General features: G+C 45.7%; 1 protein-coding gene across 4 annotated transcripts in view; it reads right to left on the bottom strand.

Annotated features, from left to right (window-relative positions):
* The window catches only part of DGKZ (diacylglycerol kinase zeta), a 141638-nt gene that overhangs the window by 93475 nt on the left and 34644 nt on the right, over nucleotides 1-13519 (bottom strand). For 3 of the 4 annotated variants that reach the window (XM_088461492.1, XM_088461491.1, XM_088461493.1), the window contains exon 2: nucleotides 10867-10917. The exons of the other annotated variant lie outside the window; for it this stretch is intronic. In XM_088461492.1, coding sequence (XP_088317618.1) covers nucleotides 10867-10917 — 51 coding nt within the window. The remainder of the gene's footprint in view (nucleotides 1-10866; nucleotides 10918-13519) is intronic. 4 annotated transcript variants of the gene reach the window in all.

Below are 13519 nucleotides of genomic sequence, written 5' to 3' on the forward strand. Positions count from 1 at the left end.
CTGCAAACATGCTGACCCTGACGATATAGTCATGTTGACCAGCATGTTTGCACGATGATAGATATCTAAGAGACCAAATTTTCAAACGATATTCAAACAATCGAACGATCTCGTTATCGTTCAATTGCTCATTTTATTCGTCTAGTGGATAGGCTGCATCAGACAGTAAATAGGTCGACAGGGACAAAAGATCAACAGGGACAAAAAGGTAGACATGTAAATGGTCGACAAAAAAAAAGAAAAAAAAAAAAAAGGTCAACCCTTGTTTTTTTTTTTGTTTTTTTTAACTCTAATCTTAACCCTAACCCTCCCTCCTGGTGCCTAACCCTAACCTGTCAGGGTAGGTTCTGACCCCAAACCGTCCCTTCTAGTGCCTAACCCTCCTTCCTGGTGCCTAACCCTAACCCTCGGGGTAGATGCTGACCCTAACCATCCCTTCTAGTGCCTAACCCTAACCGTTGGGGTAAGTTGGGGTAAGTGCCTAACCCTTGGAGCAGATGCTGACCCTAACCATCCCTTCTAGTGCCTAACCCTAACCGTTGGGGTAAGTGCCTAACTCTCCCTCCTGGTGCCTAACCCTCGGGGTAGATGTTGACCCTAACCATCCCTTCTACTGCCTAACCCTCCCTCCTGGTGCCTAACCCTCGGGGTAGATGTTGACCCTAACCATCCCTTCTACTGCCTAACCCTCCCTCCTGGTGCCTAACCCTAACCGTCGGGGTAAGTGCCTAACCCTAACCCTCCGGTAGGTGCCTAACCCAACAAAAAAAATAATAAATCATGTGTCGAGCATTTTTATGCCGTCAATTTTCATGTCAACCATTTGTTCACGTCGACCTTCTTACATGTCGACCTTTAGTGGGACTACCTTTTGTCCCTGTCGACCTATTTACTGTCTAACATCTGGTGTCTATCCTACATTGTCTACCTTTTTACTGTAGATCTTTAGACCGGATCCTGGGTGTAACTCGCCAAGTTCAACTATAATATTACGGAGGCATTCGCATAGGCTGATTGATACATCGGAGAACAGGTAAGCTCCTACCCTTAGTTATGGTCCTCACACAAAAGTACTTAATGTGAAAGTAACAGAAGATATCCTACTGGAAGCTTTGTGAGGGGACAGGAAAGACTCACAGGACCAGATTACAGCACAATAACACAGTTCAGCAACTTCGTGGTTCACAATAAAACATAACAAGAGGAAATGCTGCCAGGGTAAAATAATGGTTTAGCTGTGCGGGGAGTTGGCAAGGGAGATGATTATTTTTCTATTTTATTTTTTTACACGACCTCTAAACCTGAAAAGTCACATTTAAAGATCCAAAGCACGCAGATATTATATATACTGTTCTGTTTTAACCAGACATTCCATTTAGCTCTGTTAAAAAAAAGTAAATAGTACTTCCACAGCCCATTACAGATCAGTGACAACCAACAGGAATGTTCAGGACAGTATCATGAAAGTCTGCTATGATAGGACACACCGCCCTCCTAGTATTGTAACCTGCTATAGAGGGGTGACCGAGCACAGCGATATAGTTCATCAAGTGGCATCAGTTATGCCATGTTGGAGTGGCATTATTTACTCTATAAGCAGAGTATTTCACACTCACCCATACTGAATATTTCATGCATGGACTCTGGGACTTGGGGGGATGGATGGTAGCAGAACTCCTAAGTATAGTATTGACAATGACTTGGTGACTACCAGGGATTTATAGGCACATCCCATAAGAGCCTCCTCTTTGCAATAAGGTCCGTCAAATAATGTCCAACATGTTAGGGATGTTTAATTTTCCCCTGATCCTGCAATCATAAGTGGTTTGTCTACTGGCTTTATGGGTGGTATGAAGAACATAATCCAGCTTTGGAAAGTTTGCAAAATAGGGATGAGAGCATGCCCCGACGTTATATAGAAATTCTGGGAGTAAAATAATTGTCATTCATTTATATGGCTTCACAAAGCTCAGGAACAGCTATTATACAGTGCATAAATGATATTGTGTGGAGATGACTTGTCAGCTTTACACTGAAATTGTGCTGCAAAGGCTAAATGGTACACATGCAGTATTTACATAGCGGACGCGTAGCCAAAACATCACTGCCTAAACCCAAAAATGAAGGTAAGGGGGTACAGTCTTCCTAGTCATTTATGGATAGCTAAAGCCACTTCCCACATTTTCAAGGCAGTGTCCAAATGGAATCATGTAAAGAGTGCAGGCAGTCAGTTAAGCTACTTTGACATCACTGGCTCCGCCCCTCTGTTTGAATCCACCAATTCACAGAGGAAAGTGCCCATCAATCACACTCTGCAGCCTCAGATAGAGAGCAACTGCCCTCATAGCATGACAAAGACTGTGGGCGGTATTCAATTAGCCACAATAAAACAAAAACTTTTTGCCAAAAGAAGTCGTTGCCCTATTCGCCAGTTTTGGTGCGATCTATTCGTGTATTTTTGCAATGCACACTCCCGTTTTTCGCCCTATCCAATTACAAAACACGTGAAAACGCATATGTGCGATAATTGCGCATGGTGAAACTAGCGAAAAGTACAGCACATTTTGAGGAAATCAATCTGTATCCTATAAAAAGCCTAACTAACATAGGAAATCAATATAGAAGTATATTATATTAATAGCCCTAATAAAAGTATTTTGGGTTCTTAAATTGAGTGAATTGGCTGTTATATGCAGATTTGCATAAGTGTGGAAAATTGGTAGAAAGCAATATTTTTTGGGGAAAATAATTCCTGCAGTTAAGTTGGAGGTACATTAAAATGGGTGCTAGTATATTTTTGTGTCTTCAAAAAGTGCACTTTTAAAAAATATAAAAAAAATACACCTGTTGCAGCCACCGGCAATCCTAAAAACACCTTCCACATCCATACAGCCTCCCAAAGTACCTGACCCAGTACTTTAAACACATTTTCCAAAGAGTTTTACATTTTCACCCCGAAAATAATATGTTATTATTAGGGGGAATGAAGTTAAAAAAATATATATATTTTATACTTTTGCCAAATTAGTCATATTTTTTTGGGGGGGGGTATCCAAAAGGGTTCTGAACAAAGTCCCCCCATTTTTAGCTAAAAATAAGGATTTTGCTAATTTTCTTTCACCTGCTCGGAGATGTTGAAATCTATTAACCGGTTTCTGTCTATAGAGTTTTTGTTTGCACAAGCGAACACTTTTGCAATTGTATAGCAAATATACGCACTTATGCGCAAAAAGTTTGCACCTGCAAACGCTTTTCGCCAAAACGCGACTTTTCGCCCCTAATTGAATTCCCCCCCCCCCCCCTGAATTGTTTAGTCAAGTACAAATACTCCAGATACTTCGGGTATATTATTATTAAGCAAAATCCTTTGCCGTACAACAGGCCTGGCGAACCTGTGGCCAGGGGCGGATTGGCCATAGACTTTTGCGGGAATATTCCCTGTGGGCCGATAGCTCATAGGGGCCGTTTGTTCCGGCCAGAGCAGATTGGGGCCGTCACGTTACCTGTTTATTAGTAGGCAGTCCCGATCCCCAACATAAGCTGCTTTCTGGTGGCTGGCCCCTCCCACCTGAGGAACTAGCCACGCCCACAATCTTACTACACCATGCCGGGCAGTGTGATTAACTGCCCAGCGGGGGCCACAGATGGTACACGCTACAGGTAAGCCGGCTCCTACCTCCCTCACCCTGGACCTCTCCTCTCTTCCACACACATTACTGTCCAAGGCATCAGTCGGGTCTCTGATCGGCAGCCTCCAAGCCAGGGCTCAGGGGACTGATCTTCTATTAAGCCTGGCAGCATGGTGTGAGCTGGGGGCGGCTCTAGTTTATCAATAGCCGGCCCTAGAGATATGTTTTTCCTGGTGCCTGGCCCCTCCCCGGGCACCAACCAACTTACTGCTGCAGTTATACAAATCAGCCCATGGCTGATCCGGACTGTCTGTCCCCCATCTCCTCTGCCACTGCCTCCAAAATGGCCCAGCTTGGTGACATTTGCTCCCCTTCCCTCCCTGAAACAAGTGGCAGCCAACAGGGAGGAAGCTCAGATCTGTAAGTTATAATGAGTGTTCCTTGACACTGACAGGCCCTCCAGTGCAGCAGCCTCTCTGCTGATTACAGAGGCTGTACACCAAGAGGTTTAGCAAACTGGGGATCCAAAATTCTGGGGTCTCCTACATAACCAAAATGATACCTGTGTTTTCTGTGTCCCCCCCCCCCCCCCCTCCACACACACATATACATACATAACGCTTGTTCCCCTTCTTAAACACTATTTTAAGCCATACCCATGTTACTGGTACTTTTGGCATTGAAGGGACACCCATCAGCAACACACAACTCACAAAAAGCCTCGGGGACTTAGAGGGGTATTCAATATGAAACGTTAACTTCACTGTCGAAGTTAACGTTTCATATCTGAGTTTTTACCTGCGTTAAAGTATCGGGCGCGCTCCCGCTTATCCCCGTATTCAATATAAAATTAACGAAAACGGGAAACTCCGAAGTTGGATTTGCGTAAAGTTACGAATTTTTCCTTAAAAAAAATTGTAAGACCCCCCTAAAGTTGTAAAAACATGGGGGAACACTATGGGTACCCCCGTTTTAGCCTTTAAATGAAAGTCGGTGATTTAACTAGCCGCAGCAGGTGTTTTTTTCCCGACATTGAAAAAGTGTTGCAGAAGAGCGCTTAGGTTATTTTTTTCGTTTTTTTAAGTGGTCCCATCAAATTTGGGGTACATGAAAATGGGTACTAGCATATTTTTAAGTCCCTAAAGTACATTTTTAAAAATTCTACATTTGTGCACCTGCTGCTATAATTCTATTCTTCAAAACACCTGCGCATAGTTGCAGAATAGCCCTGAACCTATTTCCCTATTGTTTAACAATTTTTCCCCCCAATTTTTTAATTATTTTTTTGGGGTGTCCCTATTTTTTTATTTTTTTTAAACTTTTTTTGACAGTTCTTTTTTAAATGTCATTCCCAGGGGTGCAGGCTATTTTTTTTTTAAGCCTGCACCCCTAAACCCCAATTCTGCACTTTTTTTCGCCACCTATTCAATGGTGAAAAGTTATCCCCGTTTTTTATCAAAGACTTTTCAAAACTGCGATAAGTCTCTGAAATTGAATACGGTGTAAAAGTAAAACCTGCGATAATGACGTCATACCTCCGATCAGTGGCGGGCTGGGCCGGGGGGCAGGGTGCCATGTGCCCCCCGGGCCGCAGCGTCATGCAGGCCGCGGGCAGTCTGTGTCACTGTGACACAGACTGCACCGCATGTGAAGCGCTGACCGGACGGAGTCCGGTCAGTGCTACACAGCACAAAGACACAGCCGCCGGAACAGGCAGCTGTGTGTTTGCTGTAATCAGCAGCCGCTGAGAGTCTGTCAGACTCTCATCGGCTGCCGCTGTAGGGAGGGGACTACTACTAGGGGCACTGCGAGGGACCACTGCTGGGGGCTCTATATAAAGGGCAATACTGGGGGTACTGCATAGGGGGGAGACTACAACTGGGGACGCTATTTAAGGGACATTGCATAAGGGTTACCACTATTGGGGGCACTGCATGGGGGGGTGGACTGCTACTGGGGGCACTATATAAGGGGCTTACTACTGGGGGCACAAGGGGCACTGAACAGGGGGGACCACTACTGGGGGCACAAGGGGCACTGCATAGGGGGGGATCACTACTTGGGGCACTACTGGAGGCCTGCATAAGGGTGTTATCTCCTGTGGCACACGGGGGCACTGCATATGGGCACAACAGGGGGCTGCCCCTAATCTTTATTTTTACCTTACATTAATCCCATATGGACCCGCCTCTTCTCTGAAACACTTGAGGGGGGCGGCGCCGTAGCACGCACGTTCTTCGGGCACCCTGGCTACACGCTACTCCTCTGCCAGGGCCGCCTGCATGCATTTGCCCCCCAGGCTAAAAGTTGCCAGCCAGCCCCTGCCTCCGATATTATTAACGCAAAAACGATGTTTTCGCTCCCATATTGAATACCCCTATAAATGATAACTACAGGATTCTTAGTACAGAGACGTCACTGGCTAACACATACGACCAGCAGAAGTGTGATTTTCCTCCTCTAGGGCAGCATCTTGTGACAGCCCCTTCCATGCTGCTGCTGATCACTGCTTTGCACACAGTGTTGAAGGTAAGAGATGTCAGAGGAACACTACATTATTGGGGTTTTTTTTTATCTCCCTCTCAACTCACACCATATAATCACTAGCAGAGCTATCTGCATATTATACATTACTCAGCTGGCTGCTGGCACCTGAATGTACAAACTGACAGATGTACTGTATATGATTAATGCAATGATTACACTCCTGTTGTGTTACACACTAATAAGTTGGTCTCTTTATTCCTGGGACTTCAGTATATGAACTACCAAAGGAGTGTTATGATGTTTGAATCAGGCTTGCCTACCCTCCCGATTTGGCCAGGAGCCTCCCGATTTTCGGGTGCCGCTCCCGGCCCGCCGGAAAGGCAGGCAAGCCTCCCGAAAGCCTCCGACCCTCCCGTCCTCTCCCCTGAAAAGATTATAAACCCCAACAGCGGGGGAGCCGGTGACGCGATTCGCGCTGAATCGCGTCATTGCGGCCCCGCCCCCTGCTTCACACTGCCGAAAATAACGCCCCCAGTGCACCATCAACTGGCAGGCCCGCCCCCAGCTCCGCCCCCAATGACCGCCCCCGCCCCCCCACTGTTAGCCGACAATCAGCTCCCTCCCGGAAGGCTGGAGCTGATTGTCGGCAAGTATGGTTTGAATATTCACTTCTACTAATACAATATAGTTTCTTCACTGGACTGTTTACTTTTTGACTCTGCTGCCCTGCGTATTTTATTATCGTCTCAATTCATTTATATTTACATGAGCTGCATGAATGTACCATTCACATGCATTATATAGAGATAGTGTTCAGAATTATGCCTTGCTGGGCAAATTAATTTTGGGTATTATAACACCGCTGTTATCTGAATATATTTGACTGTTTCAGGACTTTGATATGTGATTATTGTATATACACTGACTACATTATTACTTGATGTTATATCTATTATTTTCCCTCTTCCCCTAGATGTGTGAGACAGTCATGGGGACCCTCAAAACACAATTTTACATTATACTGCTCAGTATTTTATCTATGACTAACTTTTTCATTATCTGACATCGTACAAATAAGAGTACCCCCAAAAAAACATTTCTCTTTTCTTGCCCTCACCTCTTTTATAACCAATGTCTCCAGGTAATGTACAGTGATATACTAATCCCGCCTACTTTGGTGTTGGTCCCGCTTACAGTTGATTTGGTGCCATCCACATGAGGCCACTTCCAGAAATTTTTCCAGGGCCACTTTTAGTTCCCAATCCGCCCCTGTCTGTGGCTCTCCATCATTCAAGTCCCAGCAGAAACTCCCACCAATCAGCCTGTAAAGCATGCTGGGACTTGTACTTTCACAACAGCTAGAGAGCCACAGGTTAGCCAGGCCAGCTGTACATGAATGAGAAACTGTGGCTTTACTTGCTCTTTAAGCGAGACAAGTCTACCAATCCTCAACCCTTTCAGTATGAGTGTTATTCATTACGTGTGGGCTGAAAGCAACACTTCAGATTAATACACTGAGGACAATGAGCAAAACCAGGTGAAATGGTGAAGTAGGAAAAGATTTTCACACCTCTCTCATAAAACGCCCAATTATCCCCACTTCAGTTCATGTGAAAATATTTGCTATGCACTCAAGGGCCTCCTAGGGCTGGATCTACTTTATAAGCGGAACAGCTGGATGGGAGGGGTCTAGAGGCCAAATCCTGCACTGGCAGCAGGGAGGGAGATTAGGTTCAGCTCCCCAGATATCAGGAATCAGTTCTGCAGGCTGGCAGGATATGAATGAGCGGGGAGGCTGGACGTACACAATACATTATTTATAGCCTGTGTGTTTATAAAGTTCTTCGCAAACTGCCATAAAATAAGATTAATCGGTGACCTTTTCCTAACCCAAAGCCGCCAGTTAGACATGTAAAGCCCACGTCTGCACCCCCCCAACCCCTGAAATGGGGTACATGTCGCCTCAGGATAAAAATACTCTGCCCTGTTGCAGCGATGTCCCCAACTTCTTTCCTAAAGCCATTCTGGATTCCGTCCCAGAACAGCCTGAAAAGGACATGGGTTAAAAGGTCTTCTCCTCCCAAAGAATGAGCAGGAAGCCGCTTACAATATGCATTTCCTGTGCACAGTCTATTCTACACATACACAGTGCAGTCTTCACAGCCTCGGGGCGCGCTCAACATCTGCGCTCGGACTGGGCTATTTAATTACCCTCCATTATTCTCGGCTAGTTACGTCAAAGACTGGAATATCATTAGCCCGAGGTCTCATCCACTTTAGGTTGTACAGAGAAGACACTTTCCCTATTCCTAGTCAGCTGGTCTGTGACTCTGCAATGCCTTCTCTGAGGATACCTAGGTCTGTTCCGATCTTCTGTATCTAATATATACCACGTCGGCTGCCGGTGTGAGTATACAATGTCACTTATCGCGTTACTGTGGCAGAAGGCAGCGTAACCGTACTCCTGGCAACAGTAATAAAGAGGGTTTGTGTGGAAGAACTTGATATGGGTTAACCCGGAACAAGCAGACAAAATAAAACACAAACATGTTATTTATAGGGAACGGCTATTAATAGCACAGGTGCATTGCCTGATATGACACAGGACCACGAGACGGCTAAACTTCATGCTGTTCAAGCTCACAATACTTCTGCTGACAGGGCGCCAGGGACCCCCCTCCTCCTATACAGCCGACTAAAGGTCACATCGTTCACTCAGCAAAACCATAAACATCCAATAAAAAGAAAAATGACTTTCTGTATGCGAAGATGTAGTCTGGAAGATAATGAGAAGTCACATGTACGTACAGAAAACAATAGGCTGGTTAGAAATATGCTTATAACTTCCACTCAGGGGTACGTATGTGTCATTGCCGCAGACTGACAAACTCACTGGACCAGACAAACTAGAGGACTGGGAACGTTTAAAGGGGTAAATGTAAGGCATCGGGGAGTGATGTTTTAAAGGGAATCGGTATGATATCCCAACAGTTGGGATGACGGCTGTCAACAGACTGACATTGACATACCGATGCCTACAATCCCGACAGGGGAAGGGTAAGTAGTGTTCCCCTGCCCTATTCACCCCCTAACCCTCCTTTCCTGCACCCTAACACTAAGTCTCCCTACCCCGCACCCTAACCCTCCCGGTAAGTGCCTAAACGTAACCCTCCTCCGTTAGTGCCTAACCCCACCACCCGCGGCCAACACCTACCCGGTCCCGCTATACTTACGATCAGGATGCCAGCTGTCGGGATTCCGGTGCCGGCATCTCCAGCCATGTCGGATTCCGGCGCCGGTCTTCTGACGTTGATCGGGATTCCGGCACCGCGATTTTGGCAGCCGGCATCCTGGCCGTAGGTATATTAACCGCATCCCGTTTTAAAGTAACAGGGGGAGATGTACTGAGCCTTGGGGAGAGATAAAGTGGACAGAGATAAAGTACCAACCAATCAGCTCCTGTCACTTTACATGCAGTGTTCGAAAAATGGCAGTTAGGAGCTGATTGGTTGGTACTTTCTCTGTCTCTCCAAGGCTTAGTACATCTACCCCACAGTTATCTAAAAGGCAAAACCAGGTTCATTATGCCTTTCAAATGACTGCAACTCTAAAACATCGGGCAGTCTCGCACGGAACTCGCCGATGCCTGCAGCTGCAGGCTATTACATATACCCATAAGTCTGAAATAAAGTGATTGCTGCTTCGAAATGTCTCTTCTCAAACGTTAAAGAAAAACAATTCGCTTACCCAGGATACAGAATAATCAGATCACAGCCTAGCGCTAAACCTGGTCTTTATAGGGATATCATTTCATGTTTGCTGAACACCACTGTGAACCAGGACCAGGAACTCGTACAGTACATTCTGCTGGTGTTCACCATTTCTAACTTACCAACCCTTCACCTAACTCTTTGCTCTTTATTTTGTCCACCCATATAGAGTGCAAGCTCATGCGAGCACAAGGCCCCCCCCTCCCTTCCCTTTGTCTTCTCTTCATAATTATGCTAATTGCACATTGTAATTATATGTCTACGTGTAATTGTTTTCTTGTTTGTATTAGTCTGTACTAATTATGTAACTTATGGTGAGTTTTATTCCCCTTATACGGCACTACAGAACTAATAATAAGTGGTGGTGTGGGGGAGGTGGGGGGGTTGTGCTGTAAACAGACACTAGACGCACTGCTGTACCGAATACAAAATGTATGGAACTGCATGCAACTATCAGCTTAAATGTATTTACGATCTTATATAAAGTTATTTCACAATTACCGCGGATCAATCATTACAGAAGTAAGCCATCTACTAAAGTGCATCAATATTTAAAATAAAAAAGAATTCAAATTCTCCACCGTCCTATCCAATCAGGTGGCGGGAGGAGCAGCAAGCCCCCCTTAGTTTTCACCCCACCTAACTGGACAGGTAAGCGAGGCCTTGGATCTTTAAGGTTTAGTAGGACATCCTAGAAGTTATAACTACACAACCGGTGTAGGCTTCCAGTCATGTGAAAATTAACAAGTATCAACAATCTAATGTTCATTGTGCTTGCAGCTATATTCAAATGCCATCTCCACCTGAACGGTAACTGAACGGTCGCACGTGTTTCCCCGGTCAGTGCTGGATACTTGCAGAATATTGTTACAAAATATACCCTCTGCCCGTCATTTATCCTCACATAACGCACACACTTACACTCATTCCCCCCCCCCCTCCCCTCCCAAAAACAGGGATAAGTAATAAAAGTCTGTGACCTGATATGCTGGGCAGGAGACTCGGTGCAGTCAGAGACTGGGAGCAATCCACTGCACAAGAAGAGATGAAGATTAGTATTAAGGAGACATGATGGAGAGAGGTGTGTGTGTGTGTGTGTGGTGTGGTGTAGAGTCTGTCAGCGTCGGTATAGAGGCGCTGTCACCCCGGTCTGTGTGTGAGAATGTCAAAGTCAAAATGAAAGGAGAGTGTGTGTGAGTGAACCCTGTCAGTGTAGGCGTGAGGTGACAGAGTGTTAGCGAGTCTGCCTGTGTGGGACAGAGAGTTGGTAAAGTGTGAGAGTGTCAGCTAGATCCTTAGAGCAGAGAGCATTTTCTGTGCACGGGGTAAACTTAGAGCTAAGTGGTGCCTATCCCAAATTCAGAGAGCAGAGGAGGAAGGCAATACTGTACGTGTACATGGTATACAGTGTGTGTGACAGTAAGAGACAGAAGCAGTGTAGTGTATTAATGTACAGCATATATGGCTCTTTGCACAGCAAGTACCAGAGTGTATACCCTGGTAGGAACAGAGAGAAGATAAGAGCCGGTGTGTGTATATTGCTGTCAGTGTAGGTCTAGAAGACGCTCTCTCAAAGCCTAAAAGTTTTGGATTTTAAAAGTGAAAGTTGGATAATGCCCGTGCCACCCAGATAAAGTGCTATAGTAATAAGTGCACAAGCTATTCTAATGTGTAGGAGAGAAGCGAGGTGGTGCTAGAGCGTATGTCCTTTATCCATGTCTGACAGAGGGATAAGATCCCTTGTTCCTTTGTATGTCAGATTTGGATGTGCTGTACGAGTGTGGGTCTGTGAGCCAGAGAGAGAGAGGGTAAGGAGGGGGAGAAGAGGCTGCCAGTCTCCCAGCTTGCGGGCACCGGTCTCAAGTCCTAGTTTGGAGTTTGGGTTCCCCTACTCCCCCCCAGCAGGGCACACAGAGGAACCTCATTGGTAACCGTTCAGAAAGGAGAGTGAGAGGAGGGGAGTGGACGAGGGGGAGAGAACACAGGGAGGCAGGTGAGCGAGGAAACAGCCTGGCAAGGCTATGGGAACTATCGGACAGGAAGGGAGGAGAGTGTGGGGACCACAGAGGAACAAGCTGGGTAAAGTAGGAAACAGAAAATACAAGTAAAGCATGCAAATGTAGAAGGCAGGCATAAATAGACTGTAAATGAAAAAACAAAGCAGACACACAGTGGTAGCGAGGGGTGCTGGTAAACGGTGATGACGTGCGGCTGGGTTCTGTTTCATCTCTACAGAGAGCTGCACTGTTAACTATTCAATGCCCACAGTCTCTTAAATATATCCTGTTTCTCGGACAAATATCCATGGAGCGCCATCTACGAACATAGGCGGGCAGCAGAACAAGGCTTTATAGGATGCTGCTCTATAACCACAGGTGGGAAATGCAGCCCCCCCACAGATAAGCCCACTGGGCACGGCTACACAAAGTGTAAGAGGCGGTCTCCGCTATTCACAGAGAACAAATGCAGAATAAATAAGTATATTAATAAACAAGCACCCGGGTAACGGAAAGAAAATGTGCTTTAACCCACAGCAAGCCGGTGTTGGCCCTAGGAGACGGGCTGCTGATGTGGGCAGTGGGAGCGTTACAGCTCTGGTTTTGGTAGTTACATAAAGCTCATTTTTCAAAAATGCTTCCATTCATAAACATTGTACAAAGCTACCTGATCCCAAGTGAGAAACCACAGGTATATCTTTCAGTGCACAAAGACCAGAGAGAAATCGCCAAGGTCTGTTCAGTCTTAAGCCAAGATGACTGAAATCCATCAATACAGAGACACATCACCAAACATAATGAATACAGAGACAGTCCTGAGATCACCAAACGTATCACAGCAAAGAGACACCAGTTCTGAGATCACCAAACCTATCAACGCAAAGAGACAGCCTTGAGACAAGCACACTTTTCAATGCAGAGACAGCCCCGAGTTCACCAAACCGACCAATGCAAAGAGACAGCTCTGAGATCACCAAGCCTACCCATGCAGAGACAGCCCTGAGATCACCAAAAATACCAATGCAAAAGAGACAGCCCTGAGATCAAACCTTCCAATACACAGAGAGACAGCCAAGAGGTCACAAAATTAATGCAAAGCGACAGCCCTTAAATAACCAAACCTATAAAGTGCGCAGAAAGCCCTGATATCACCGATTCTATGCAGAGACAGCCCCTATTCCACGTAACCTAATCGATTATAAAGAGTCAGCCCATAGATCACCAAATCTATCAATGCTGAGACTCCCCCGAGATCACCAAATCTATCAATACAGAGAGAAGGCCCAGAGATCATCAAGTCTATCCTTTATAATGTCACCAAACCTATTAATGCAGAGACGCCGTGAGATCAATGAACAGAGACAGTCCCGATAACACTAAGACTATCAATACAAAGATCACAAAACTTATTAGAGCTCAGAGGCTTCCCATAGACAGTTAGGTCACCTAATTGAACAGCATTGAATGGCCATATCAATGCAGAGAGACAGCTATGACACCATACACAGAGCGCCCAGAGGTGCACATAGACAGTGACAGGCACAAATAGAGCCCCCACACATTTATTGTCTGAGCAGCACAAGTCCCCAATACAATTTGGATGGTGGAAGTGTATAAACACAGAGAAGCAGAAATG

Source organism: Taudactylus pleione, unplaced genomic scaffold (genome assembly GCF_031769625.1).
Source record: "Taudactylus pleione unplaced genomic scaffold, aTauple2 ptg001060l, whole genome shotgun sequence".
Lineage (NCBI taxonomy): Eukaryota > Metazoa > Chordata > Amphibia > Anura > Myobatrachidae > Taudactylus > Taudactylus pleione.